Raw genomic sequence first — 26530 nt, forward strand, 5'->3', positions numbered from 1 at the left:
ATCCAATGAATCGCGTATATAGTGTCATGCATAGGTGTTCGCCTGAATCATGGATAAGAAACAAGCTTCCAAACTATCACATATATTTCCACAGATAATTGAAATTTTCCCTCGAGTTATTGTAAGCGCTGTTCACTCGAACATTGCATGTTTTGTCCCAAACCCCTTTGATAAGCGACGAAAGGACCACTGCGAATGTGCAGATGGAGAGAGCATTGTTTTGGCCGTTTTGCTTGTGTTTCTCTTACTGAAATATCCTTCACTTCGAGGGGGATATTTTGATATGCTTTTCATAAGATTTTGCTCCAACTTTGGTATGTCTATCTCCCCACATGGATATTTTACGGACCAACTGAAGACTCGAATAGCTCAAAGCAGTACTCTGAAGGATAGGAACGTGCTTGTGAAAACTTATGCATATATTGGAAAATATGGAAATCCGTTTCTACATGATCATCTACGACTCCTAATGCAATATGAAAGAAAAAAAAGACTCCTTCATTACACTCAACCCCTTAGTTGTAGTACTCCTCTAACCAGGCCCGCAAGTCCCCAATAGTAGGGTATTCCAAGAACAGGCTGCCTGAAACGACAACATTAAGCTGCTCACGGAATTTCTCGGCAATCACCAAACTCATGAGCGAGTCCACTCCCAGGTTGGCGAAGCTTGCGTCATTGACGAGCTCAGCAAGTTCGAGAGCCGCTTCGTCGGCGATGATGCGGAGCGCTCTCGCCGTTGTCGAATTCTCATCGGCAGCTTCGGCTTGAGCAGCGTCCCCTGTGGTGGCTGCCGCATCGCTGACTACGGCAGCAGCAGCGGCAGCAATCGCTTTGCTGGCAGTTGAGGCCACCGCTGCCACCGGCTGGGGGACAACTACGGGGGCCTTGGGAGCCTCGGCTGCAACAGCCTTCACTGGCTTGGCTGCCACAGCGGCCGATGAGGTTGCCGCTGCCACAGGCGGTGCCCGGGTGTCATCGGGCGCGGAGAAGAAGCGGCTGAGCAGGATGCGCGGGTAGCGGCGGAACTGGATGGCGCCGACGACACCTACGATTTCGTGGTCCTGCAGGATGTAGACGTCGCCCAAATAAACAGTTGGGTCTGCGGGCGTGGGGATCATGCGGACATAAGAGCGGAAGCGGGCTCCAGGGGTAAGCGGGCGGGCAAAGCGCATCGACTCCCAGCCGGGCGTGACGCAGAAGTTAGCCCTAGTGTCAATGGCATCTGACACATTCATGACGAAGCCTGCAAGATGGGCGACGCTATCGATGAAGTGCGGCGGAACAGTCCATGATCCGGACGTCTCGGAGACGAGCTCGATGTCGGCGAAGGCCTCAAGGCCGTGCAGAACAACAGTCTGCATGCCGCGGTATTTGGGCGCGTAGTCGACGAGGTTTGCCCCGAACATCTGGTACGCCATGCTGTGGCTGAGCCGGCTGGCTGTGCCCTCTGATGCGAGGCGCTCCAAGTCCTGGATACGGCCCTCGACGAAGTGCAGCATCGGTGTCCACGAGTTGAGCCAGCCCGCGGGGTCTTCGGCAAAACCAAGTGTGGCACTTGCGAAGAAATCTTCGGCCACGGAGCCGTCTGGTTGCACGTTGTACCACTTCAGCTCGGCCGTGTTGCTGTGGACATTGGGCGTGGACACGGTGACTTGGATCAATTGCGGTTTAGTCTTGTCATTATTGGCGACCAGGCCCTTCAGCACCTCCAAGTTGGAGATGTTGATGAGCACCTGCTTGCTGCTAGGCTTGAGCTTCTTGTAGAGGTATTCACCGAGAGTATAGGCGATATCAGCGTGGATGGACTAGGGACGAATTAGATGATTAGCAAAAACTGTTCATGGGCAGAGACGACTCCTAGGCAGTCTGAGAAAAATCAGGAGAGTTCGCTTACAGAGGTAACAACGCCGCAGCCATTCATCTTGTGACCCCAAGCCGCAGCACGGAAGTCAGGCTGCATCAAATCGGACTGCATGGTCACATAACCAGACGCGCCATCGAAACTCTCCTCCACGATGCGCTGTACCGACGACGTACTCAGGCTCGACACAGGTCTGGGCAGCCCGCCGTTGGAAGCCCCCGAGGCCGCGGCCAAAGCCTTCTTCTCCGCGTCATAGAAGGTATTTCCCTTCGTCAACGCCCAGTCACCGTTGTACTGGATCCAATGGTTCTTCTCATTCCACGCGTACGTGGGCAGGTCCAGCAGGCGGAGAGCACCCGCACGCTCGAACGGCGCGTGCAGCTCCTGCCAGTCGACACGAACGCCGGCGCAGTGAAGCGTAGCCAGGGCGGGCGCCAGCGTCTGCCAGGCGCTCTCGCCGCGGCGCAAAGTGGGCACGGCGATAGGTGGCGGGCCCCCGGGGAGAGAAGACCGCACGAACCCCGTGCACACGGGGTGCGGGCCGATCTCGACCCAAGTCGTGTCATCTTCTAGGGTGCCGATCTTGTGCGCCGTCTCGAGAGCGCCAAGGAAATTGACCGTCTCGCGCGTGGCACGACGCAGGTACGCGGCGTTCAGTGTCTTGTCGTCGAAAACAACCTTATTCAGCAGCGGCGAGATGACGGGGATCTGCAGCGGCTGGAAAACGACACCGGCGGCGGCGGCCTCAAAACCCTCGAGCACGGGGTCTGTTTGCGCGGAGTGGAAGGCGAAGGCCACATCAAGGTTGAAGCACTTGAAGCCACCTTTCTCCAACGCCTCCGCGACCGCCTTCATGTCCTCGGACGAGCCGCTCAACACCGTATCCTTGGGGCTGTTGATACATGCGATCTCGTAAGCGTAAGTCTTGTCGCCTTGACCATCACCTATGCACTCCCGGATCTGCTGCAGGGAAGCGCGTACGGCAACCATCTTGTGGCTTCCGGGCGTGCATTTCTCGGACAGCATCTGCGCCCGCTGGCCCACGAGGAAGATCGTGTCGCTTGCGGACAAGACTCCGGCCACGTGCAAAGCAGCGTATTCACCCAAGCTGTGACCGATGACCACGTTAGGCCGGATACCAAGAGTCCCGAGGTATTTGGCGAGGGCGATCTGGGAGCAGACCTGGGCCAGCTGTGTCATTACGGCGCTGTGCTGGTAGTCCCTGTCATGGCTTCCATCCAGCACGGGAACGAACGACGGGAAACCTTGGCGCTGAGCGATGGCATCGAGACGCTGGATTTCAGAGCGGAATGACGAAACGTCTTGGTAAAGCTCGAGATTGTACCTATTTCGCGCTGTGTTAGTCGCTCTCTCTTCACCCGTGAGCATGACTATCATTTCGAGAAAACTTACGATTTGAAGGACGCCCCTTGGCCCGTGAACGAAAATGCGATCGGGGCAGGTCCATTCGTCGGGATGGGCTTGTGCGACTCAACGTTCGCAAGAGCACTAGTCAACTGCTTCTTTACCTGGTCGAAATCGGAAGCCGCGAAGGCAACACGGTGGTTGTGGTGGTAGCGACGCGCCGTGAGGGAGTAGGAGAAGTCCGCTAGGCTGGTGGTGTCAGCATTGACATCCAGGTATGCCAGCATGCGCGTCAAATTCTCCCGGAGAGATATCTTGCTCTTGGCGCTCACTGCCACAACATGGGTCAGACGAGGGTCGGTTCCGATGGCAGAGTTATCACGCAGCGGTGCGTCCTCCAGAATTATTGTTGTGTTGCCACCCGCCGCACTGAAGTTGTTCACCACTGCGACTCGCTTCTTGTCCGCTGGGCGAAGCCATGAGGTTTTTTCGAACGCGATCCGGACGTTCCTCTTATCCAGATCCTTAAACCTGGGGTTGATGGTGCCCTTGATGCCGATATGGGGCGGAATCGCGTTTTTCTGGAGCATCAGCAGGACTTTCATTAGTGCAGTAACACCTGCTCCTGCCTCGCTGTGGCCCACGTTGGACTTGACGGCACCAATGTACAAGGGGTTCTGAGCGCCACGGCGTTTTGTGCCAACGGCGCTCGTGGTCAGAGGTGCAAAGACATCCGTGACGGACTGAATTTCTTCAGCGTCACCCGCTTGGGTGCCCGTTCCATGCAACTCGACGTAATTCACATCCAGCGGGCTGATGCCTGCTCGGCTAAGCGACTGTTGGGCAAGATATGCCTGATGACCTGCATGTGGGTGGGTGATCGATACGGCCTCGGCCGAGTGGTTTGTACCAGCCGCTGTTATTACGCCCAAGATATTGTCGTTGTCTGAAACAGCGTCTTCCAGCCGCTTCATGACAAGAGACCCTACAGCATCGGCGCGGCAATAGCCATCGGCCTCAGAGTCCCACGTCTTACAGGCGTTCGGCGTCTTGGACAAGAAGTGACCGTGACTGAGACCAGCGAAAGCGTCCGAGTTGGTCAGCACGTTAGTGCCACCGGCCACAGCCATGTCGATATCGCCATTCCAAAGCGACGTGCAAGCAGTCTAGACACACCAGACATGTCAGAATCCCCAATTTCCTTGGGCAACATGGAGCCGAGCTTACCTGGATGGCTGACAAGCTTGAAGAACACGCGGTGTCGATGCTATAGCTAGGTCCCGAGAACTTGAAAAAATAATTGATACGGCCAGGGCCAAAAGCACGACACCCGCCCGGAATGAAATACGTGCTGATTTCCTGAGCGGTGTTCACTTCACGGTAGTCGTCGCTGGCTTGGCCGTAGAATGTGCCAATACGATGCAAATTTGTGGACGCTGTGCGATTAGCAACCTGCCAACGGTATTATGTGTTAGTGCATCTGGGTACATCAAATATCATTTATTTCCCTTAGCATTAGCAAATTACTCACTGCGATGGCGTTAGCAAAGAACCCTAGGAATACACCTTTTCGAATGGGGGCGGGCAGGGGACATACCATAGCCGCTCCTCTCCAGGGCCTCATACGCTGTGACTATCGCAAGTCGTTGCATTGGGTCTGTCTGCTGCGCCTCACGCGGAGACATGTTGAAGAAACTGGAAGAATGTCAGCGTCTATCTCATTGAAGTGCTACAATGCTTCTTCCAGTGCTGCAAGAAGGATTGGGTTGGAGTTACGTACGGTGCGTCGAACAGGCCAGGCTCGTCAATAAAGCAGCCATATGGCGTGTGACTAGTGTTGACACGCTTGCCAGTAGGGTCGTAATGGGAGTCGACATCGAACCTGTCGGCAGGGATCTTGCGGTGAACGTCCAGTCCGCTCTCCAGCACCTCCCAAAACTTCTCCGTATCGGTGGCGCCGCCGGGCAGCCTGCACGACATACCAACAATAGCGATCTTGGACTGCAACGGGCCTCTTGGATCCGTATCCACAAGACCAGCCTTGTCGTGGATCCAGGAGATGACCTCCTTGGTGCACACCTCCACATCGGGAGCCTTGTTGGCTAGAGAGGTTGTCAGGTCCTTGATGGGCAGCGAGACGCGAAAGTCAAGCACCTGGCACTGCGATACCTCCATGTTCTGTGCCCGCTCGACCACGTTCTGCACCGTGTTGTCCCACTCAATCTTCTTGGTGAGGATCTCCCGAATAACGTGCTCAAATAGCTCAGCGGCGCTCCTGGGCCGGGGCTCGAAAGGCCGCCCCGTACTAGTGGAGAGGACAGGCAGGCGTGGGGACAGCCGTCCATCCAGCTGCTGCACCGACGGGGTACGCACGACCCAAGTCACGTTCTCCTCGCCATAGATGTGGCCTGCGTGGCACAGCCCGCTGTACACAGGGAGAGCGATGTGCTTGCGGTCGCGGAAGAAATCCGCGGCTGTGAAGAGGGCCTTGAGCCGTGCGGGTGGTCCGCTGACTGTGACTGATGCCGCGCTCACCGCGCTGAGAAAGATCTTGCTTGCCTCAGGCGTACTCTTTTTCGTATCGTCAGCAAAACATCCATTACAATGTCGAGATCCCGATGCAAGTCGGCTGTAACAAAGGCTCACTCACCTGTACTTTTTGAAGTTCTTCTAGCGCCTTCTGTGCTTGCTCTGCAGTCGTATCTGGCAGAACGTACGCCCAGGAATCTGGATGTCCGCCGGCTTCCTCGTTGCGAGGCTGGAGGTGTTGTGAAACTTCGTCAACCATAACACCGAGACGGAAAGCCTGACGTATGACCTGCGCGCCGGCCAAGGGGAGGTCTGCAACGGTCGATGATAATGCAAGCGCTGCCGAAGCCAAAAGACCCATTCCCAGGCCTGTCAGGACCGTGGCTGAGCTGCTATGGTCAAAGTCTTCCGGACATCGTTCATAATGACTATATTGAAAATGTCAGGAGGGAGCCAGATTTACATTGATGGTCAATGACTGAATATTTGTGATGTGCTTACCCAACAAGTGCTCCAAGCTCGACCGTGCACAGAAGTATACCGTCAATAGATCCGCTCAGAGGTCCCTTCCGCAGCTCCGAGAAATCTGCAAAGTTCAGGATAGATTCGAAAGGTGGAATTAGTGCTCGAGTTTCGGCTGGCAACTGCCGCACTTCATCGCGCAGCGCGAGTGTGGCTTCTTGCAAGAAGAGGGCTAGGATGGGATGATCTCTGCGTTTGCTGTGCTGATGGAGCTCTCGGAACAGCGTCTGCAAGTCATCGTACGGAAATTCGTTGCTAAAGTAAACAAGCCTCATCTTGACCGGATTGTTCTCCTCTGATGAACGAGAAGGTGTGTAGTTTGACATGGTCGATGAGAGGAGCAGCGAATGACTTGAGACAGGGCCGCTACGTTATGTGGTGTGGTTCGTGAGGAACATTTTGCTGCATGACAGCTCCCACTGTCTAATTATTATTATTTGAACTTACTTGACAGCCAACAGCCTTGATCATTGATGCCCCATCCCGCAATACTGCTCCATGACCCGAGACGTGCTGTTTCCGCCATGTGGCTGTCGGATACCCTCTCCTGGCCAATCCCCGAAAGGATGCATTTGGGTGCGCGATAAGCGGAGCACACGACCCTTGACCGAACTCCGACGAACCACCGCGGCGCCGTTCAGCAGCGTAAGCTGATGCCTGAGCCGCTTTTGGTATGGAATAGAATCGTGCAAGATGGATGCTCTCTGTCCTTCAGAGGCTTTTCGGGCATTAGAAATCAGTGGCCTACTCCTCGGACACACTTAACGGCATTCGGGCTGCATGAGCGAGTCTTGATCTGCTAGCTGTCCGTGCATGATTTTGATAGCAAGTGTACAAGGACCGTTGAGGCGATCACTTCAACTTCCGTAATCTAGTGAATGATTGCACAAATATTTTTTTTCCAGGCTAATTAAGGAAAAGAACAGAATACATTGTTCACCAGTGGAGAAACGGCGTGTGTAGATGACAGTGTGACTGCACAGCTGAGCGTGAAATGCTGGTCGCTGGAAGCTGAGATGGCCTTGGCCAATACACTAACACGAAAATTGGGCGACTGTCCCCTGCGATGAGTATCCTAGCTAGATGCTTGCAATAGGACGCACACATCCAATCTTACGGTTCGCGCCCGTTTGTAGGGATAGAAAATCTGATAAAGAGAAACTGAAGATTACTCGCTGTTTGTTTCGTGAAGGATCACTTGAGATTTAAGCAGTATGTAAGTGTCTAAGCTCAGCCTTTTCGTATAAAATCAATGCTAAGTGATGGGAATTTCCCATTTATTGATCTAATCTGTTCTAACCCTAAACACTCAACCACTCAGCCATGCGATTAGGCGTTCATGTCCTCGGACATTTTCTTGACATCGCCAAAGAACACCTCCGGGTTACCGTCCACCCACAACATCTGTGGCTTCAAGCCCGCCACCTTCCACTCGCCGTCGATCTTCCGATACGGCACAGTACAGATGCCGTAAGCGTTGGCCTTGGCCTTTACCTCGGTGCAGCTGTTGTCTGTGTACTTCAGCTTCGCAACCCGGATCTGGAACGTGGCCGTTATCTCGTCTTCGGTCTTTGCCCACTTTGCGATGCCGCCGACCAGGTGCTGGGTTGCGACGTCCAGGTGATTCATGTGGGCTGTCTTAGCATATTCTTCCGACGGTAACTCGATGAGCTGATTCTTCATGTGCTCATAATTCATCTGGTCCGTGTTAGTTGGGAGACGAGGCGTAACCCTGGACGCTTAAAAGTCGGAACCGTGTTAGGCAGACGTACTCGGAGGGTGGGAGCTATGCATGTTCTCAGACTGTCCCAGTCCTTGCTGTCGTGACTTTGGCACCATGTGAAAAAGGCTGCTTGGCAGTCAAGCACCTCTTTGAATTGTAACTATTGTCAGCCAGCTCATATGAAAACCGAAAGTGCGAGACTGGACTGACCGTCTTGGGTCGGTCTATTGGAAGCCATGCTGTGTTTGTGGGGGGGTTGCATGTGCTTAGGTCAGGTTGAAGAGCTAGATCGTGATATCCCTGCCGCTAAGCATGCAATTTAGAAACGATCTTGTCTCGTTTATACACGGATTCTCAGCTAATTGAACCACCGAAGCAGTAGAAGGCATGCATCGGAACTGCCCCTGTAGGGCGAAGTGGAGTGGTCCGGGATTCCGAGCTGTAGTTGCTGACTGCGGGATAGACTAAGTGATTTTCGAATTGGGTCCCGACCCCTGCAGAAACATTATCCCCGCGCGTGCACTATTCTGCAAATTTTCTTTGTGAGGCGTTATAATTAGCAATGATTTGATGGCGCCTTGCTGTTCAATGTGTCACTCGGGGACCGACCAATGGCACGGCAAATGGCATGATTTCCGTGAAGCACATCACCAAGCAGATTACAAGTCAACGTTTTCTTGCGAATGAATCATGCTGGGGCATGTTGAATATAGCTGCATTGAGGTTGCACATAAAATTTGCGATAGCAAAGACAATGGTTTCAACAGTCTAATTCACCGTAACAAATACTGCAAGACTATATCGTATTCTGAGAAATAAAATGACTAACTTAACACTAGGTCTTGACTGATAATGCCTAAAGCTGCACCCGTCAAAAATCTATCTAATAGTCCCCTCGTCGACGTAGACCCCTACGCGGTGACGACGATCCCATGCGCTTCTCATTGAACGCCTGCGGTGCAAGGTACGAAGTGATGTCAAGATCTCCATTCTTCTTGAACAAGCAGCTCACAAAGGTCTGCGTACCCTTTCCGGCACCCGCATGGCCGTGAGGCGTCAGCTCCTCCAGAGCTTGCAAGTAGCGCTCCCCAAAGTCCCCGCGACCGCGCTTCTCCATCCATGCGACGAGGTTACGGCCGATGGTGGCGTCTGTGCCACCGTAGTGGCGAGTGGGCACGTATACCTTGATCTCCGGGTGGGGCTTGTTTGGCGCGATATCGAAGTGGTAGACGAAGCCCGACAGGTACTTGGCGAGCTCGTCGAACTGGCGCGCCTGCTCCTCGGCGTGCCATCGCTCGGCCTCGAGCTCGCGGTCCTCGGGATAGTCGGCCGGCACGCAGGCAGCGGCGTTGACGAGCTCGCGCAGCTCGGCCAGGCAGCCCTCGAGGTGTGGGAGGGCGATGCGCCCACCCAGCGTCATGATAGCACGCACTGACTCGAAAGACGTGTGTGGCGTTTGGCAGTACCACTTGATGCGCGTCAAGTCCAGCGGCTCGTTGTCAACGGCCACCGAGTAGAATGTCAGCAGCTTGCCCTCTGGGTGGGTGTCGATGAAGTCGAGCATCATCTTCAGCGCCGCATTATCACCTGGCTGCACAGCGCTGATCGCCTTGGCGTAGTCTGGCACCGACATGAGACTGGTCTGGCCCAGTTTTCGCGGCACAAAGTAGGACTTGGTTGCCACGCGGTCCTTGAGGAACTCGAAGCCGATGTGTACACTAGTCTTCATTTTGGCGCCTGCCGCAACCTCCTGGGAGTACTTGGTGTTGTCGTGGTCGTACAGATCGCTCATGAAGTGGTCAAAGAGGCTGATGTCGATCCCTGGAAGGGCCGTTGTCAGGCGGTGCATCATTTCCCGCGTGGCCAGCTGGTTGAGCGGGTCAAGAGCTGTGCCCGCATACTCTCCAATCGGTTCGGCAATATACCGAATCTCTGGATCCTTGGATGCCATGTTCCATTTCCATGAGCACTCAATTGGCGATCCATCAAGAGTGATCAGTGATCTCCACTTCGGCTTGAAGTTGCCTGGAGTTGGTGCAGGGCCCAAGTATGGAACCTAACGAATAGTCAGCATAAAATGTGTGGGATATTTTGGCAATCCGTGGAACACCACTCACAACCCACTGGTGGTGGAACACGAGGACCTCATACTGCCTCTCCACAGAGTAGCCAGCTGCATCTAGGAGAGTAGCCAGCTGACGCCCAGTGAGCTGCCACCAATACTCTGTATCTGCGTCTCGGGCGGGCAGGCATTGGGAAAGGCCTTTCCACGCCTGCATCTGCTTGGCCTTGGTGTGGCCATTGGTCTTGGAGACCTCTCCGCCGTTTGTTGCAGTCATTGTGTGAGTGGGATTTTAGAAAATTCAAGTTACTAAACAGTATTTTCCAAAGCGCTGTCAGACCAGATTCCAAAATTCCCGGGTCGCTCTTTTCTTTTACAGTATTCAAATCTGAAGAAGAGCTGCCAAGTCCCGATGGCTTTTACACAGTATGCTGACGCTCATTCAAGTTTATGCCTTTGCTGCAGGTAGATTCGGATCTGTAGACTCATCGATTTCCGCTTCGGGATCCCGAAAACATGCATTGGGACTACCGCATGTCGGATTCCGAGAGGAACTGTATCGTAAGATTTAACGTGCGCCGAAAACACATCTCGGCCATTCCCATCCTCGGCGCCGCTCCTAGTGGAGTCGCGATCCTAATCTCATCTTTCATCTGGGCATGGCTAAAAAGTCAACATCTGCAGGTTCTGGCCATGTTTCTAGGCCTCCATTTCGTTGATATATGACTCTGAACAGTATCACACCAATTCCTAGCTTTTCCCTCGTTCACATCTCATTATTCCTTGCCACTCCATATTAAGATGGACTACTACACGGAATTGCCTCCCCTGGTACGCACCTGGGGTCCCATAGCTTTGGGTGCCTTTGTGTTCTACAATTTGGTGTCTTATTTCATCTCATGGTATCGACTGCGACAGTTTCCCGGACCATTTTTAGCGTCGGTGTCTTACCTCTGGCTCGGACGAGCTGTTCTGAAAAGCCAAGTTCCCAAGCTGATCGAGGACGCCCGCAAGAAACACTCTAATGGGGGAGCCTTCATCCGGGTCTCACCGGATATGCTGTCTACCGACAGCCCGGAGGTCCTGCGCGCCATCAACGCCGTTCATGGCGGCTACCGCAAGGGAGACTGGTACCACAGCGCTAAGGTAGACCCTGAATCACACAACATGGTTAGCGCCACCGAAGTCGCAATTCACGACAAGATCAAGTCCATGGCCTCAGCCGGCTACACCGGACGAGAAGTGCCTCGTCTGGAGTCTGATATTGACGGGCAAATCGAGTCACTCAAGAACCTCATCCGCACCAAGTACATCTCTTCCACGGACAAGATTGCTCCACCACTGGACATGTCCAAGGCGGCGCAATACTTCACCGTTGACGCTCTGACCAAAATTGCCTACGGCGACGCTTTCGGCTATCTGGTTCACGACGATGATATCGCCGGCTACGTGAAGACTATGCAAGAAGGTTCCGTCTTCAACGAGCTCTGCACCGAGATCCCGTGGATTCGCCGTATCTTCTGGTCCAAGCCAATGCTTCAAATGTTCGGACCTAAGCCCACTGATAATGATGGTATCGGTGCCTTGATGAAGTGAGTAATTGGCCCACCAGTACATGTGTTGACAACTTTGTATAACTTTGCTGATTCTCATATCACTAGGGTTGGCCGCAAAGTAGTTAGCACCCGGTTTGGTCCCGATGCCAAGGAGCAGCAAGACATGCTGGTAAGGACCCGTCACATACAACCTGTCAAGGTGACAATCGACGGAACGTTGACAGAACTGATCCATAGGGATCCTTCGTCCGCCATGGCATGACGCAGCGACAGTGCGAGATTGAGGTCCTTCTCCAGCTTATCGCCGGCACTGACTCGACTTCCAACGCCATCCGTAACACAATGCTTTCCCTTGTCTCTACTCCCAGAGCGTATCGTCGCCTGCAGCAAGAAATCGAGGAAGGGATTGCTGCCGGGAATATCTCCTCGCCGATCACATTTGCCCAGGGAAAAGCAATGCCGTATCTCCAGGTGCGTAGTGTTAAGAAACCTGACACGAATTCATTTTCTTTGAAGCTCAAACTAACCACTGCTTCCAGGCCGTCATCTACGAGAGTTTGCGCCTGTTTCCTCCCGCATTCGGCAATCTTCCCAAGGTCGTTCCCCCGGCAGGTGATACCCTGGCTGGACAATTCGTGCCAGGTGGTACCCACATCGCCGTCAACGTCCCCGCTATCATGCAAAATGTCCCGACCTTTGGGGAGCATCCTGAGATGTTCATCCCCGAGCGCTTTGTCGAGGCATCACCTGAGAAGCGTCGCAACATGGAGCGAGTGGCTGAGCACAACTTCGGCTACGGTCGGTACATGTGCGCCGGCCACGTCGTTGCTAAGATGGAGCTCAGCAAGATCTTTGTCGAGGTAACTCTCCCCTTTGATTCTCGGAGACTTAGGATGCGGAAAAATAATACGGACAAGAATGGCTAACTCTGATTAACAACAGCTTCTGCGTGAGTTCGACTTTCAAATCGCAGACCCAGTGAACCCATGCAAGCAATACCAAGGTATCCTGTTATCTCTGGAGGACTTGCACATGCGTGTTACGTACAGGAACAAGTGATATCTCTAAAAGTATCTCTCTGAGCACATTCATCAACCTACAAGATCCAGCTGCGGTGCGGGCCAGCTTGGTCCGACTCTTGTATCATGTTCTTAGCTGTCAAAAGATTAGAAAGTAGCCTAGCAATGACTATTCTACTACTTATCACTTCCTTCGGTCATTTAATTCAATGGATAGTAATTGGTCCCATTCAAGAAAAAAAAGCAATCACTTGAACAACAGACGAATTGCTTCGAAAATTTATTCAATGAGGCTGCACGAGTAAACTGTGGCAGCCAATGACGTCACTCAAACTGAATCTACATCTGGTAAATCCGTAATTCCGTGTACATTGATTGGCCAAAGTGAGGGCCGAGTTGCATTGGCTGCCTTGCCAAAAGCCTCGCTCTTAGCGTAGTTCAAAACTGACCAATCATCTGTACATACGTCATCTAGACCATGACGAGCGCAACACTTACGCTGTAAAGACATCTTTTCATTTTACGCCAGAGAGGCCATGCCTCCAAGACTCATACTCTCACTGCTATGTCAAGACTGGGAGCAGCTGTGTGACCTGCCTAATTAGACCCTAGGCTACGTGTTAGATAAACACTTGTCCACAGATTGGTTGCCGAGAGCTTTCATTGGCTTCGAGGCGTGCTTGACCTCTCTGGTGCCAGACACTAGTGTTCGAAAATGTTTCCCTTCCTGCTCGAGATGTGCAGCTCCCTTAACTCCGTCAGCGCTGGTTGACTAGGGTCGGGACAAGTGGGGCGAATCACACGCACACACGAACTCCTGATTGGTTCCTCGGGGTAAGTGGAGCCCAGTATACATGAACGACCTCAAACAGGCCATCGGCAGATGCTCAAACATACTGCGCCCGGCAAAAGCACGATGGCCCCTCCCCTTTCTGCTTATTTGGCCATCACGGACATTCAAACTTGTCCACTTGTCCGGATTCATCCGCTGGGTCTTTCCCTCGGGAGCAGACGGCGATTGCGGATTTTGTGGAGTTTATGGGATTAAGAGCTAAAGGACCACTTTCTGGAGTTCCGAAAAGAGGCAATGGCCGATCTGCAAATCCCGCGTCACTTTGATCATCGCAATCTCACTGAGATGTGGATCCTTTAAACCTACACACTCTAGGCAAATCGCAACACAGCAGTGCAAGCCAGAGCAGAGCCCTGACGTCCTTCCCTTGAGTGGCTAGAGTCGGAAAGACAAGTCCAGAGTACTGGTGGCAAAGTGAGGGTGGGTGTTTCATTCGCTCAGATCTTCTCCTGTAATCGCTGGTAGAAAAGCAGGTACACATAGCTACGTGATTGGAAAGCTGTATTGGAGAAGCGTACGGCTGGTTATCATCTTGGTGATCTCAGCACCATATGTCGAATATGTGATCGTCAATTCAACGACCTCGATGCGTTCTAGGACTGTATAAATTGTAGACTTCTGCGTGTGGCTCTTCATCTGAACAAAAGTTTTACTGTCAAGCAGTTATCTTATATACCGAGCATAGTGATGGATGCCTCTACTGGCCGTATTAAAGATTTACTTAAGCGCGGCCACGATACTGGGACAAGACTGAAGTGCCATGAATAAGCTCTACTTGCCCTAAGGTAGGCAGATAGATAGAATGTCACACTGGACTCAATCCCTGCTGGTAAAGATAGGAACCCCTCCCCACCCCGGCCCAGAAAGAAAACAAAGACACAAAAGGAACGGAAGAAAAAAAGAGTATGTCTTGGTAGTTATGCCTTGATTACCATGTTCGATTCAAAGAGTCGCAGGTTATATGAGATCTGTTCCCGTCATTCCGTACACGTGCCCAATGTAGAACATTAGCATCATCTATGTAGCGACCCTTCTAAAAGCCTACGTCCTACGTGGGATATGGAGATGAGGATCCATGGAGAACCTAGCTGTGCAGGTTCAGGCTCTGCCGTGCAATGAATTCAAGACACCGTGAGGATGACAATTGCAGGAATAAATTATCTGCAAGGAACCATATCTTTCCGCAGATCTCATAACTACTGCTCCTGGGTCAGAATCTGCGATCTCGGCAACGGGACTCGGAGCATCAGGGTATAGTAGCGGCGAAAGTGATGCACTTCCGGGAGTCCTGTTCGGTCTTACTTGCGGCACCTCCAACTTATTACTATACCTAAATAATACGCGAAATGCCCATTCATGTTTTTCCCGGAACCAAGGCGTAAGGTGAATTCTCTCCACGTTTTCCTCCACAGAAAAAAATGACTGCAGTGTCAGACGATATCCCAGCCCGCCCCCAGGGTGACCCAGAGACTCAGTTCCTCTGCCTAACCATCTGTGGGTACCGGCGGCCGGGCATGAGCGAAGCAGACTACAGACACCATATGACAAAGGTCTCGGCGCCAATGACCAAAGATCTCATGGTGAAGTATGGTGTGAAAAGGTGGACTATGGTGAGTCCCAATTTTCTCCCAACCAACAAATCTTTTCAGTGTCTTTCAATTTTATTCGCACAGCTTCTTCACCTCTGCGCCTTTCTCTTTACTCCTACACTGTACAACGGCTTACCATGCTTACTAGATTCACAACACAACAGAGAGCCGTGATTTCATGAAACAGCTCTTTGATCACCAGATGGCAAACCTGGCAGATTTTGACTGCTTCAGTCAGGTGGTTTTCAAAGATGTAGCAGACTACAAACGGATGAAGGAGGACCCATGGTATAAAGAACATTTGGCAGGAGATCATGAGAAGTTCGCTGATACGAAGAAGAGTATGATGACAATAGGGTGGATCACCGAATTCATACGAGATGGGAAGGTAGTGGACGGGATGAAGGATTGTTAGCATAACCTCGATTGTCTAAGACTAGGGAGGCTGCGGATATTGGCAATTGAAACGATCATGGACATTACATGCTTACGCCGATGGTTGCCTACATTTTGTGTGCATCATGAGAATGAAGACAAGAGTCCAAATAAGCAGGATGCATCGACAAGGGCCTCGGCTGTTAACATCAGCCCTTGAAATAAGAGGCCTGCTAGACCCCGAGCCCCAAGCCCGGTTGCCCGCCGTTAGCAGCCCCGGGACGCGACGGAAGGTCTACCTATATAAGGACTTCTCCGGTTTCCTGAACACCCGATTGCTGTAATACTCCAATTTTGACTTGCGTAAGATCCCAGGTTACTATACCAAACCGTATTCTTATACACACCAGAGAGACTCAATATGTCCGCCGAAAGACCCACCGGAATCCAGACTACGGCACTAGTGACAGGGTCATTCCTGTCCGGTGAGTTTCTTCCCCACCTAGACAGCGAAACAGTCGCAGCTATACAATTCAGAGTGATCTTTATGCTGGGAAAGTGAGTCTAATTCTTTGCCCCAGGCGCCATGATGTCTCTCTCGTTCATCGCAGTCCCCGTTCTGCTGGAAACGACCAGGGACGCGCCGCAGCTTCTCACCGCCTGGACACGCACATACCATTACGGTCACCTTGCCCTGCCGACCATGAGCGTCGGGACATTCCTCCTTTACATTTACGCGGCTAGGGCATCGAAGAAGGGCAAAGGCCGGTCGAGGGGTATCCTCGCTGCAGCGGGCGTGGCGACGGTAGCTATGGTGCCGTTCACGTGGGCCTTCATGTTGCCCACGAACGACGAGTTGTTCCGCTTGCAAGCGGCCAGCGTCACGGAGCCGGGGGTTGCTGGTTTCGATGCGGTGCGCGAGATGGTAACTTCTTGGAGTTGGATGCACGTAATGCGGTCTCTGATGCCGCTGGTCGGGGCTATCTTGGGTGCGAGTGCAATTTTGGCGGGCTAGGATTTACGGGGTCCGAGTGTGGGTTGAAGGATGAGGTGAGAGGTGATGGGTCCGCGCAGCGTAAGCGCGCGATGGGACCGTGTAGAGATGGAAACGTGAGCATCTGGCGCGCTTGTATCAAATAATTCCACACTGTGTCGAAGGTTCATGATTTCTAACGTATGTAAACTGTTTCATGGTGATCAAAATGTTCTCGGATAACCGCACGCATTCGTTTACGGTGCAGCGTTCAGAATTACAGTCCAGCAAAGCCGGCGCCGTCCCGTACACGGACGGCCCTCTGAAGCCCCACCCCGACATTTCGCCAGATGACAAGGGGCTGAAAGATGTGAGCAGAAAGTGAAAGGGGTAGTAACAGAATGGTCTTGGACTCGGGCCGAGCCACTAGGAGCCCGATCCTTGTTATTCCAGTCATCAATTCTCTATATAGGTAATAGATATTCAGAAATCTTCACTATTGAAATTTGTAATGCATCAGCCTTCTACGACCTCCTCAGCACTACAACCTTGCTTCAACTGTGACTTAGTCGAGCACTTTCCAAACCTACATCCTCAAAATGACTTCTCCTCACATTCCCTACCGCCTCGATGGAAAGGTAGCCCTCGTCACAGGGTCTGGCCGCGGTATCGGGGCAGCCATCGCTACAGAGCTGGGTCGCCTGGGCGCTAAGGTCGTGGTGAACTATGCCAACTCGCCCGAGTCTGCTGAGAAGGTCGTCGCCGGCATCAAGGAGCTCGGATCTGACGCCATTGCGTTCAAGGCCGACATTCGCCAGGTAAGGAGTCCCGGACTTGGGAGCAGAGAGAACAGCTAGCTCACATACATGGTGTCGACAGGTGCCCCAGACTGTAAAGTTAATGGATGACGCTGTCGCACACTTCGGCGGCCTCGACATCGTCTGCAGCAACTCAGGCGTTGTCAGCTTCGGACATCTGGGCGATGTGACGGAGGAGGAGTTTGACCGGGTCTTCAGCCTCAACACACGGGGCCAGTTCTTCGTGGCTCGCGAGGCCTATCGCCATCTGAACGAGGGCGGCCGCATCATCCTTACATCCTCCAACACCGCCAAGGAATTTAGCGTGCCAAAGCACTCGGTCTATTCTGGATCCAAGGGTGCTATCGATTCCTTTGTTCGGGTCTTCTCTAAGGACTGCGGTGACAAGAAGATCACCGTGAACGCTGTCGCGCCTGGCGGGACCGTCACCGACATGTTCCATGAGGTCTCGCATCACTACATTCCCAACGGAGAGAAGTATACTGCGGAGGAGCGCCAACAGGTACGTCGCAATACTAAGCACACACAGTGCAACCGCTTTTCTATTCGGAAAAAGAAGAAAGCTTGCTGACAAGAGTTGCGAATGTGTTCAGATGGCTGCCCATGCGTCTCCCCTCCACCGCAACGGGTTCCCGGTCGACACTGCCCGCGTTGTCTGCTTCCTGGCTAGCAAGGAGGGCGAGTGGGTCAATGGAAAGATTTTGACTTTGGATGGCGGTGCTGCGTAGGAAACTGGCGTGAAGAATTTTGAACCGAGACACACTGTACCTTCATGGAACAATTGAGGCCCTCAAACACTCGAGATCTTCTTTCCCTTCGTACCTTAATACAGTGCTAGAAACCAGGCAGCCACATGTATAATTTGAGTGGAAATATTTGTGCAAAACCCTATGCGGATGATAATTGACCGGATCGCATGATTTGTTGTAAGAAAATGGTAGTCTTAGATTGGGCGCGTCTCTTGGTAGAATCCAGTATTGCAGAATATTTCAATTCATCTGTTCGCACCACGCCACCACGTCGCTCAACATCCCTCACACTGTCAATAAGAAACATTTGAGATTTGCACGAAGAAGTACATCTGGAAAGAGAACGTTCAGGGCAAGTGGAACACTTTAGTCCGTCTAAAATTGATTTCGCTTAGAGTGACCTGTGTAGAAATACGTTGCCAATATTACATAATCCTGAAGGATAATCACTTCCTCTGTTGACTTAATAAGTCTCTTTGGATAGGAGAATTCCTTATTAAATATTTGGCAGCTAGGACTAGTTTTGGCTTTGGCTAAGTGTCGGTACAGGAATATCCAACTTATGCAAAGGTCCCGCGACGCTGTTGAACATGGGTATATGATAAACCTCGTTGTACCACTCCGTCAAGCGAGGGTACTCAGCCTCCAGCATCTTATGGAGAACCATGAAAGCACCGAAAAGGAGCCCCACCGTAAACATGTCGGCGAGCGTCACCTGATCACCGACCAGGTACTTGGACTTCTTCAGCTGGTCCTCGAGAAGCTTGCAGTCCCGGCGCAGGACCCGGAGGCAATCTTGGTCGTTCATGCGTACCTCGAGAGGCAGACCGATGACCGGGAGGATGACTCCGCCGATGGCGGGTAGCAGGTCCGAATTCGCGAAGGACATCCACCGAATGATGTTGAAGTAGTCTTGTTTGCTGGAACCTAGGAGTTTGGTGTTTTCCTCTTGTGACGTTACTTTGGCATTAAGATTTAGCTCCATGCTACTAGCTCAACACGGTGTTAACATAGGGGAATTATTAACACATACTGTATAATGCGATAGGAATGCATTCGGTCAGCTTGTAACCATCGGCACCGACGAATACTGGGACCTGGGCCAGGGGGTTGATGCGCAGGAGCTCTTCATGGCTGTGTGGGTCCTCTCGATCGTGGTAGACAATATCGAGATCGAGTCCCTGAGCCTTGGCGACAGCCAGTATTGCCGTTGTCCGAGGATTTGGCTGAGCAAGGTGTTAGCAGCACGACACATTCTATCTTGGGCCGAGATCCTGTTTGGGCAAGCGACATACCTTACGCGTGTATAATTTTCCGAAAGCCATGTTGATGTTGGTTATTTCTTGTACAAGGGGATTCACACAAATTGTCCAGCTCGCTAGTGTACCTTGGAGGCGAAACACCAATGCCACGATGATTCAAGTGCTGTAAGTGACAAAATAGAAGTGGTTTTCGATTTCCTATAGGATGGAATTTGGCTTACTTCACATCACGCGTGGAGTCTTCCAAAACGAACATAGGCCGACCGACCTCCGAGACGTTGCCCGATCCCTGTCACTGTGGTCCCGAGCTGCTGATTTCCGATGCAGCTACAGAGACTTTAGATCCTTCGGCTTTTTAGTCATGACTCCCGAGGCTGAGTCACCGCAGGCATCAGTACTGCAAATAATGACTTGTTGGAGTCTTGTGTTTGTAAAATAACGCATGCGGACCACAAAATGTTGACAAAGTGAATTTCAAACTCCAATGGTGCTTGCCCATGACCCACTTAAGCTAGAAGCTAGGTAGCGTTGAAAGCACCGTGCTTCTCCATTCACAGCCACTCATGATACCTACACTGTAGAAACGATCGAGGTGATGGCATCTCTGCATACTTCAATTGAACACATCCCATGTCAGGCTCAAATGCCGTTGATATGGAGGAAATCTTTTGAGGACTATATGAAGGAAGCGAGAACAATGGCACAAGCCATCTGCACAGGATGAGTTAAATTGATCAGACGTAGGTCACTTTCAAAAGTGCTACAATTGTAAAATCCATAGTGAACAGGCTTAAAATTACAATCTCTTCTTCGCGGCACATCTATCAGTGCATTCTATGAAATTCCGTACCACTTTCTCTCCCCGCGCCTAAGCTCAAATGCTACCTTACCATCTTCGGCCAGCTTTCTCAGCACCTCCTCCATCAACGGCTCCACCGCCAGCTCGCGGACCACCGGGTCCAACTTGTCCCCATGCATCACCGTGACTAGCTGCTTGACGGTGACACTGTAGTCGGTTCGCCGGGCGCCCGGTTTCCGAATCTTGCTGAGCGCAGCTAGCACTTTTGTTTCTCGGCGCGTTTTGGATGCCAGCTCAAGGTCGATCTTCCGCGGCAAGTCGCGAATGGGCAGGCCGTGCGCTGGATAACCAACCTGGCACCTATGGGACTGCATGATACGCAGCGAGTCCATCCATGTGCTTAGCTGCTCTACGGCTGCGGTGCCGTGACCTAGCACGTTGTCACCCGTGAACTGTGAATTAGGGAAAAGATGTGTCAGTGGCAACATCCATCTCAAGTCGTCGTGATAGCATACGATGAGTGGAACAACAGCGCACTTACCATGGCATTTTCCTCCTCCAGGATGAAACACATGTGGTCAAGCGAATGACCTGGCGCATGGACGGCACGCACAGTCGCACCCTCTACTTCGAACACCTGACCATCCTCGATGGGCTGCTGCGTCGAGCTGGGGGTATTTTTATAGATTGACTTATCCAGGTCAGGATAGAGGCGTAGAAGATCTGGTACCCCTCCTGTGTGGTCGCCGTGCCAATGTGTGAGCAGGACGTGGGAGAGACCTGTATTGGAGTCGACCAGTGTGGAGGATATCAGGCTGGCCCACTCCGGAATTCCCTGACCCGTGTCAATGATGAGTCTTCTCTCCCCGGTCCCTACAATATATGTGTTTGTTCCTTGTAGTGTGAACTAGAAAGGTTCATCGAACAACGGTCAGTCACTTAAACACGACGATGGCGATTGAAAGACCGATGAAAAGGTTTAGCGTACTTTTCCAGCATTTTGGCCGAGTACTCTTAGCACCCGGGGACTTATTTGCTCCACATCGGCGATCTCAGGTAAGTTTGATGTCTGCGCCTCGAGATAATCTTCAAACGCGCAGATGTTGAGAGCCTTGTTGATTTGTTTGTAGCCTCCTTTATAGTCTTTCTTCGGAGCAGACATTATTTCTGCGGCCATGACGAACCTTTGGGGTCAGTCCGAGGAAAATCAGAAGAGAGGAAACAAACATGGAAAGATTATGTAGAGAATCATACGACTGATCAGCTTGATTAAGGCTGAGTGGCCCCTGTGGTTGTTATAAATTGGCCTGGACCCAGGATTGCACCTTCTGGAAACAACTGCCTTGCCTGATGCCAGCCATTTTGGACTGGTGTCCGTAATCCCCGTGTCCAATTTGTACTAGACCCTCTTCTTTGTCCGAAGGATTCTCGAGTTCGGAGATGCTCAGAATAGGGCAGCATGGCGGAATAAGACAGGAGACTTTCGGTTTCCAGCTAGTCGGCTGAATCAATGATAAGTGACGACGTGTTGGCCTTTCGATTGCCTGATTGGAAAATCCAATACGTTTAAGCCTCAATCCCCCTCATCATCTTTATCTTCGAGGTCTCTTTTCGGTTAGTGCTTTGATTGCCCACCATGCACGACCACACTTTTGGTGTCAATATCCCAGGTGATAAGCACGAGTTCGATCCTGAAAATTGGTCATCACTCACAAACGGAAACGCCAATAGCCATGAACACGTCAATGGCTCGTCAAACTCCAACCCACAACGACACCCTGAGACAGGGATTGATGTTCTCATCGTCGGTGGCGGCATGGGAGGGTTGATGACGGCTTTGGAATGCTGGCGCAAGGGACACAACGTGGTGGGCATTCTAGAGCGCAATGACGGTCCAGTTTATTCCGGTAAGTTAAATTTGTATTCCTAATACCTAAATGACGGCCAATAATAACCCTTGTGCTTCTCATAGGAGATATTATTGCTATCCTGCCCTCGGTCACTTCTATCATCCGCCACTGGCCTGACATGCAACATGACCTTGAAGCAGACCAAGTTCATGTGGACCTCACTTATGAGACTCACGATGGCAAACACATCTTTGGTCCCACTACACCATCATTCAATGACCCAGAGCACCTGACTGGGAGAAAGGGTCCATCGCTGGCGGCGGCTCAAATTCGTCACAAGTTCTTCCGCATGTTCCTCAGGCAAGTGGCTAGGATCGGGCTACGGATCGAGTACGGAGCCCAGGTACGGGATTACTTCGAGGATGAGGTCGCCGGAAAAGGTGGCGTGATATTAGCACCCAAAAAGGGTTCCGGAGAGACCATCATCCGTGTCGCCGACATCGTGGTGGCCGCGGACGGTATTCGCTCACGCTCAGAAACGCTCATCTCCGGTAGCCCCGAGCCGCAGCCCACGACGTCAAGCGGTATGTCCATATATCGCTGCTCATACACACGTTCGCTGGCCATGAAGGACCCCGTAGTGCGCCAGCGTTGGGCTGATGCAGACTCAAAGTCATGGGAGTTCTGGCTCGGCCCTGGTATGTACATGGGTATATTCATGTCGCCGGAGCTTGTGGCGTGGGGTTTCACGCCGCGCGAGGAGCCCGAAGGCGACGATGCTACCGAGTCGTGGGAGCCTGACGTGGACCCAGACACAGTAGCCGACATGATGGTGTCGGCTGCACCGGACTGGCACCCAGCGGTGGCGGCGCTGGTGCGCACGGCGCCGCGCGGGGCTGTCGTCCACTGGCCGCTCCTATGGCGCAACCTGCGGCGAACATGGACGAGCCACGGTGGGCGGGTCGTTCAAGTTGGTGACAGCGCACATACATTCACGCCGACGTCGGGCAACGGCGCGACACAAGCTCTTGAGGACGCTATTACGCTCGCGACGTGCCTTCAGCTCGGAGGCTCACCGCGCTCCGCAGGAGTTGCCGCCAGGGTGTACAACCTGCTGCGGTACGAGCGCGTCAGCTGCGCGCAGAAGATGTCATTTGTTAATGCCGAGCTCAAAACCGACACCAACTGGGATGCCATTTGGGCGGACCCGGCCAAGATTCGAACCCGGTTCCCTGCTTGGATCTTCAGCCATGATCCTGAAGCGTATGCGTACGAGAAGTACGGCCAAGCATTTGCTCATCTGGTTGCTGGCGAGGAATTTCAGAACACAAACACGCCGCCTGGACACAAGTTTGTGCCCTGGACTATTGAGCAGCTGTACAAGGATATTGCACAGGGAAAGAGGATGGAAGATCTACTTGATGGCGACTGGTCTTAGAGGCCCCAGGTTGAGAGTGCCTATTCGAAAGTCAAAACGATTGATTGCGTCGATATGATGGTTTACAATTCAATTTTTAGACACCAAGGCAGTCAGCTCCGGATTATATAGCTTTAAGGAAAGACTACACATTTCTGAAGTATTCAATAATTGTACAGTAGGGTTAGAGTAATTGAGGACTTTGCGTTCTATATCTGTTACGGGTGAGAGTACAATTCGAAGTGAATTTCGAGCTTCCTTGCTGAACCTTGATATAGAGATCGTGGCATTCGTTACAAGTAATCCACTGAAACCCGCACTTTGAAGTAGGGAGCTAAGAAGGAACCAAAGACGTGGTATAAATATTTTCAGTGTAAGAGATGAATCAAGGAAGTCAACTAATTGCTCTCCCAAACTCCTGATGCGGTCCGCTCATCTAGAACTCATTTGTCACACCCGGCTGAACTTTCTCCAGAATTTGCATCAACTCTTTCCATACCCGCTCCTGCGCTGTCTTGCCATCATCACTCGTCACAAATGGTGCCGGAACACTAATCTCGCAGTCGTCGCAGTACTGCCCATGGGAATCTCGACCAGCAGCTCCAGCGTGAAGTAACGTCCTACTACCGACCTCAGTGGACCGAGCGAGCACGGTTTTGATCAACCAGAATCCCCAGCCAGGGTAGTCACGCCCCACTGTGGTGTCATGTGTCAGTAAATACCATCGTAATCAAATGCCCAAAGAATTGTACATACATTCTGAATGACAAAGACCAGGATCAACCAAGTTGATGGTGACCGGGTACTGTTCAGCAGGGTGCCTCGCAGCAATGCTTCGCACTGCAAACACGCCAAGAAGCTTTGAGATGGGGTACTGGTCATCCCAGTGCTTCTGAGCAGTGTCCTTATCGTTGACAGCGGCAATAATACCTCCCTCGGGAGCCGACTTCTGAGGCAACGTCGTGTGCCCATGCGTGCCCGAGGTGGTGATGGACAGCGTCGGGCGCACGCCGAAGCGGGACGCAGTGTCCTTGAGCTTGGGCAGCACGAGTGCGGCCAGCAGGAGGGTGGAGATGACGTTGACTGTGATCATTTCCTCGTTACCCTCGACCGTGCTGTAGGCGCCACGCGCTATACCGGCGTTAGCGTGGAAGATGTCGACGCGGTCGAGTTCATCGCGCACGCGCGCAGCGAACTTTTGCACGCTGGCATAGCTCGCCATGTCGACCTTCCACACCTCGATCGTGCCATCGGGACAGCCCGTGCTGGCCTCGATGTCGTGCTTGGCCTCGTGTCCCTTGTCTAGACTGCGGACGGCCAGAATCAGGCGACTGGCGCCCAAGCGAACGTAGTGGCGCGCGGCTTCCTTGCCGAGGCCAACATTGCTGCCGGTGATGATGATGGTTTTGCCCGAGTAGGAACCCGTCGGGTAGGGTAGCTTCTTGACGAGCTGACTGTAGAGGAAGCCCATCTTGATGACAGGTATTGGTCGGCTTTGTCGATAATGATGACGGCAATGAAGTAGAAGGATGCCGTAAGAATGGCTAGATAGAGCGCAGAGTCCATGCACTTACAGAAAGTGACAGAGGTTCTATAGTATTGTCACCACAGTCTGCGTCGGCCGTCAAAGAAGTTCCCAATTTCACGAGATCGAAAGGATAGCTCAGGCTTCATCAGGAAGGATGATGGAAGATAACGCAGAATATGGAGACGGACATGGGTTTAGCGAATTGATAGCTCCGCTATCTACACGGCCTGTCAGCACCGGAAGTGTGATCCAGTAGCACAACCAGTCTCTCCGTAGCGCTGACCGAATCCCGATGCTTCGGAGAAAACGATGGATAGGGCTAATGCCGAACAGCACGGATAGTCAACTTCGGTGTGCAGCGTTGCTGCCAATGCGAACGGGCAAGGTATTATATGAATCCAAGGTTGGATATTGTCAAGCTGCTTAATTATTTCAGGTGCCGGAAATTATATCGATATTCGACAGCGACCTTCTCATTCCATTGCATCCAACATTCTATCAATCCGTATACGATTATTAAATCCATACATGATATTCACTTTGTTGTTTTCTGTACCATCTACACCAGTCAGTCGCCCAACTTCATAATTATGGCGACATACGCAGTATTAGGAAGCACTGGCAATTGCGGCACGGCCCTCATCCAGAATTTGCTCCAGTCGCCCCAGAAGCCTATCATCCATGCCTACTGTCGCAACGAGGCCAAGCTGCGGCGACTGGTGCCAGAAATAGCCGACAATAAGCGCGTGCGTGTTTTCGCGGGGAGCATCTACGACGACGAGCTCATCACAGACTGCGTAAAAGACGCTAAGGCGGTCTTCCTGACCGTGACGACCAATGACAACGTGCCCGGGTGTCGCGTCGGGCTGGACTCGGCCACGGCCGTGGTCAAGGCACTACAGCGGCTCAAGGCGTCGCCATCGGCGGCGGGCACGAAGCTGCCGCGTCTGGTGCTGCTCAGCTCGGCCACCATCGACGACCACCTGGCGCGCGACATGCCAGGCTGGTTCCGGCCCATCATGCTTGCCGCGGCGTCGCACGTATACGAAGATCTGCGACTCACCGAAGCCATGCTGCGGTCCCACGACGACTGGCTGTCCACCGTGTTCATCAAACCGGCCGGCTTGTCGCCCGACGTCTCGCGCGGCCACAGGCTAACTCTTGACGAGGAGGAGAGCTTTATCAGCTATTTGGACCTGGCTGCGGGAATGATCGAAGCGGCCGGTGACGAAGAGGGCCGGTACGACGGGAGGAATGTGGGCGTCGTGAACAAGACTCGAGGGGTGGGTGCCAAGTTCCCTAAGGGTACGCCGCAATGTATTTTGATGGGGTTGTTGCGCCACTTTTTCCCGTGGCTTCACCCGTATTTGCCTTCGACGGGGCCCGCGTGATGAGAAGCGGCGATGTGTATATTCGTATTTTTCATCACATTTGATATTCATTTCCCTTTTACCTACATCAAAAAATTCTTTTCGAATGCATATGATAATCAGACCAAGGAACGAATGAAATTTTTGAGTCACATAGAAAAACGAGATAATAAAAAGTTCGTGCGAAGGCATGAGTGACACGATGTGCATACATCATGCGATTATCACAATTTTCTCTTTAGAAATGCAATAGGCAGGGAATTGACTGAGGTTTCGACTAATTGCGCTCACCTGGGTGGTTCTGTCAATG

At 52.3% G+C, this 26530-nt stretch overlaps 12 protein-coding genes across 12 annotated transcripts; 6 read left to right on the top strand and 6 right to left on the bottom strand.

Moving 5' to 3' along the window:
- Positions 1-515: 515 nt before the first annotated feature.
- J7T55_015264 (uncharacterized protein) lies at positions 516-6603 on the bottom strand (the record flags this gene model as incomplete). Its single annotated transcript, XM_053139483.1, has 8 exons — positions 516-1805; positions 1895-3206; positions 3275-4392; positions 4454-4662; positions 4824-4921; positions 5007-5797; positions 5877-6183; positions 6257-6603. The coding sequence occupies 8 exons, from the start codon at positions 6601-6603 to the stop codon at positions 516-518; spliced, it is 5472 nt and encodes a 1823-aa protein (XP_052996992.1).
- Positions 6604-7606: 1003 nt separating this feature from the next.
- J7T55_015265 (DmxR17) lies at positions 7607-8238 on the bottom strand (the record flags this gene model as incomplete). The annotated part of the gene is made up of 3 exons (XM_053139484.1): positions 7607-7975; positions 8050-8147; positions 8211-8238. The coding sequence occupies 3 exons, from the start codon at positions 8236-8238 to the stop codon at positions 7607-7609; spliced, it is 495 nt and encodes a 164-aa protein (XP_052996993.1).
- Positions 8239-8883: 645 nt separating this feature from the next.
- On the bottom strand, positions 8884-10339 carry J7T55_015266 (uncharacterized protein; the record flags this gene model as incomplete). The annotated part of the gene is made up of 2 exons (XM_053139485.1): positions 8884-10056; positions 10118-10339. 2 exons carry the CDS (start codon positions 10337-10339, stop codon positions 8884-8886), a joined length of 1395 nt encoding a protein of 464 aa, XP_052996994.1.
- A 524-nt stretch (positions 10340-10863) lies between these two features.
- J7T55_015267 (uncharacterized protein) lies at positions 10864-12677 on the top strand (the record flags this gene model as incomplete). The annotated part of the gene is made up of 5 exons (XM_053139486.1): positions 10864-11654; positions 11724-11787; positions 11856-12089; positions 12158-12478; positions 12561-12677. 5 exons carry the CDS (start codon positions 10864-10866, stop codon positions 12675-12677), a joined length of 1527 nt encoding a protein of 508 aa, XP_052996995.1.
- Positions 12678-14908: 2231 nt separating this feature from the next.
- On the top strand, positions 14909-15494 carry J7T55_015268 (uncharacterized protein; the record flags this gene model as incomplete). Its single annotated transcript, XM_053139487.1, has 2 exons — positions 14909-15100; positions 15228-15494. 2 exons carry the CDS (start codon positions 14909-14911, stop codon positions 15492-15494), a joined length of 459 nt encoding a protein of 152 aa, XP_052996996.1.
- A 381-nt stretch (positions 15495-15875) lies between these two features.
- J7T55_015269 (uncharacterized protein) lies at positions 15876-16469 on the top strand (the record flags this gene model as incomplete). The annotated part of the gene is made up of 2 exons (XM_053139489.1): positions 15876-15939; positions 16036-16469. 2 exons carry the CDS (start codon positions 15876-15878, stop codon positions 16467-16469), a joined length of 498 nt encoding a protein of 165 aa, XP_052996997.1.
- A 187-nt stretch (positions 16470-16656) lies between these two features.
- Positions 16657-17973, top strand: J7T55_015270 (uncharacterized protein; the record flags this gene model as incomplete). Its single annotated transcript, XM_053139490.1, has 4 exons — positions 16657-16797; positions 16997-17245; positions 17307-17747; positions 17839-17973. 4 exons carry the CDS (start codon positions 16657-16659, stop codon positions 17971-17973), a joined length of 966 nt encoding a protein of 321 aa, XP_052996998.1.
- Positions 17974-18511: 538 nt separating this feature from the next.
- Positions 18512-19319, bottom strand: J7T55_015271 (uncharacterized protein; the record flags this gene model as incomplete). The annotated part of the gene is made up of 3 exons (XM_053139491.1): positions 18512-18921; positions 19028-19220; positions 19290-19319. The coding sequence occupies 3 exons, from the start codon at positions 19317-19319 to the stop codon at positions 18512-18514; spliced, it is 633 nt and encodes a 210-aa protein (XP_052996999.1).
- Positions 19320-20090: 771 nt separating this feature from the next.
- On the bottom strand, positions 20091-21232 carry J7T55_015272 (uncharacterized protein; the record flags this gene model as incomplete). The annotated part of the gene is made up of 3 exons (XM_053139492.1): positions 20091-20507; positions 20597-20890; positions 21044-21232. 3 exons carry the CDS (start codon positions 21230-21232, stop codon positions 20091-20093), a joined length of 900 nt encoding a protein of 299 aa, XP_052997000.1.
- Positions 21233-21691: 459 nt separating this feature from the next.
- J7T55_015273 (DmxR9) lies at positions 21692-23343 on the top strand (the record flags this gene model as incomplete). Its single annotated transcript, XM_053139493.1, has 2 exons — positions 21692-21962; positions 22028-23343. The coding sequence occupies 2 exons, from the start codon at positions 21692-21694 to the stop codon at positions 23341-23343; spliced, it is 1587 nt and encodes a 528-aa protein (XP_052997001.1).
- A 415-nt stretch (positions 23344-23758) lies between these two features.
- Positions 23759-24793, bottom strand: J7T55_015274 (DmxR8; the record flags this gene model as incomplete). The annotated part of the gene is made up of 2 exons (XM_053139494.1): positions 23759-24018; positions 24079-24793. 2 exons carry the CDS (start codon positions 24791-24793, stop codon positions 23759-23761), a joined length of 975 nt encoding a protein of 324 aa, XP_052997002.1.
- A 647-nt stretch (positions 24794-25440) lies between these two features.
- Positions 25441-26241, top strand: J7T55_015275 (NAD-dependent epimerase/dehydratase; the record flags this gene model as incomplete). Its single annotated transcript, XM_053139495.1, has 1 exon — positions 25441-26241. One exon carries the CDS (start codon positions 25441-25443, stop codon positions 26239-26241), a length of 801 nt encoding a protein of 266 aa, XP_052997003.1.
- Between the last annotated feature and the right edge of the window lie 289 nt (positions 26242-26530).

Source organism: Diaporthe amygdali (genome assembly GCF_026229845.1).
Source record: "Diaporthe amygdali strain CAA958 chromosome Unknown NODE_5_length_1802954_cov_64_987939, whole genome shotgun sequence".
In the NCBI taxonomy this organism is placed as follows: Eukaryota; Fungi; Ascomycota; class Sordariomycetes; order Diaporthales; family Diaporthaceae; genus Diaporthe; species Diaporthe amygdali.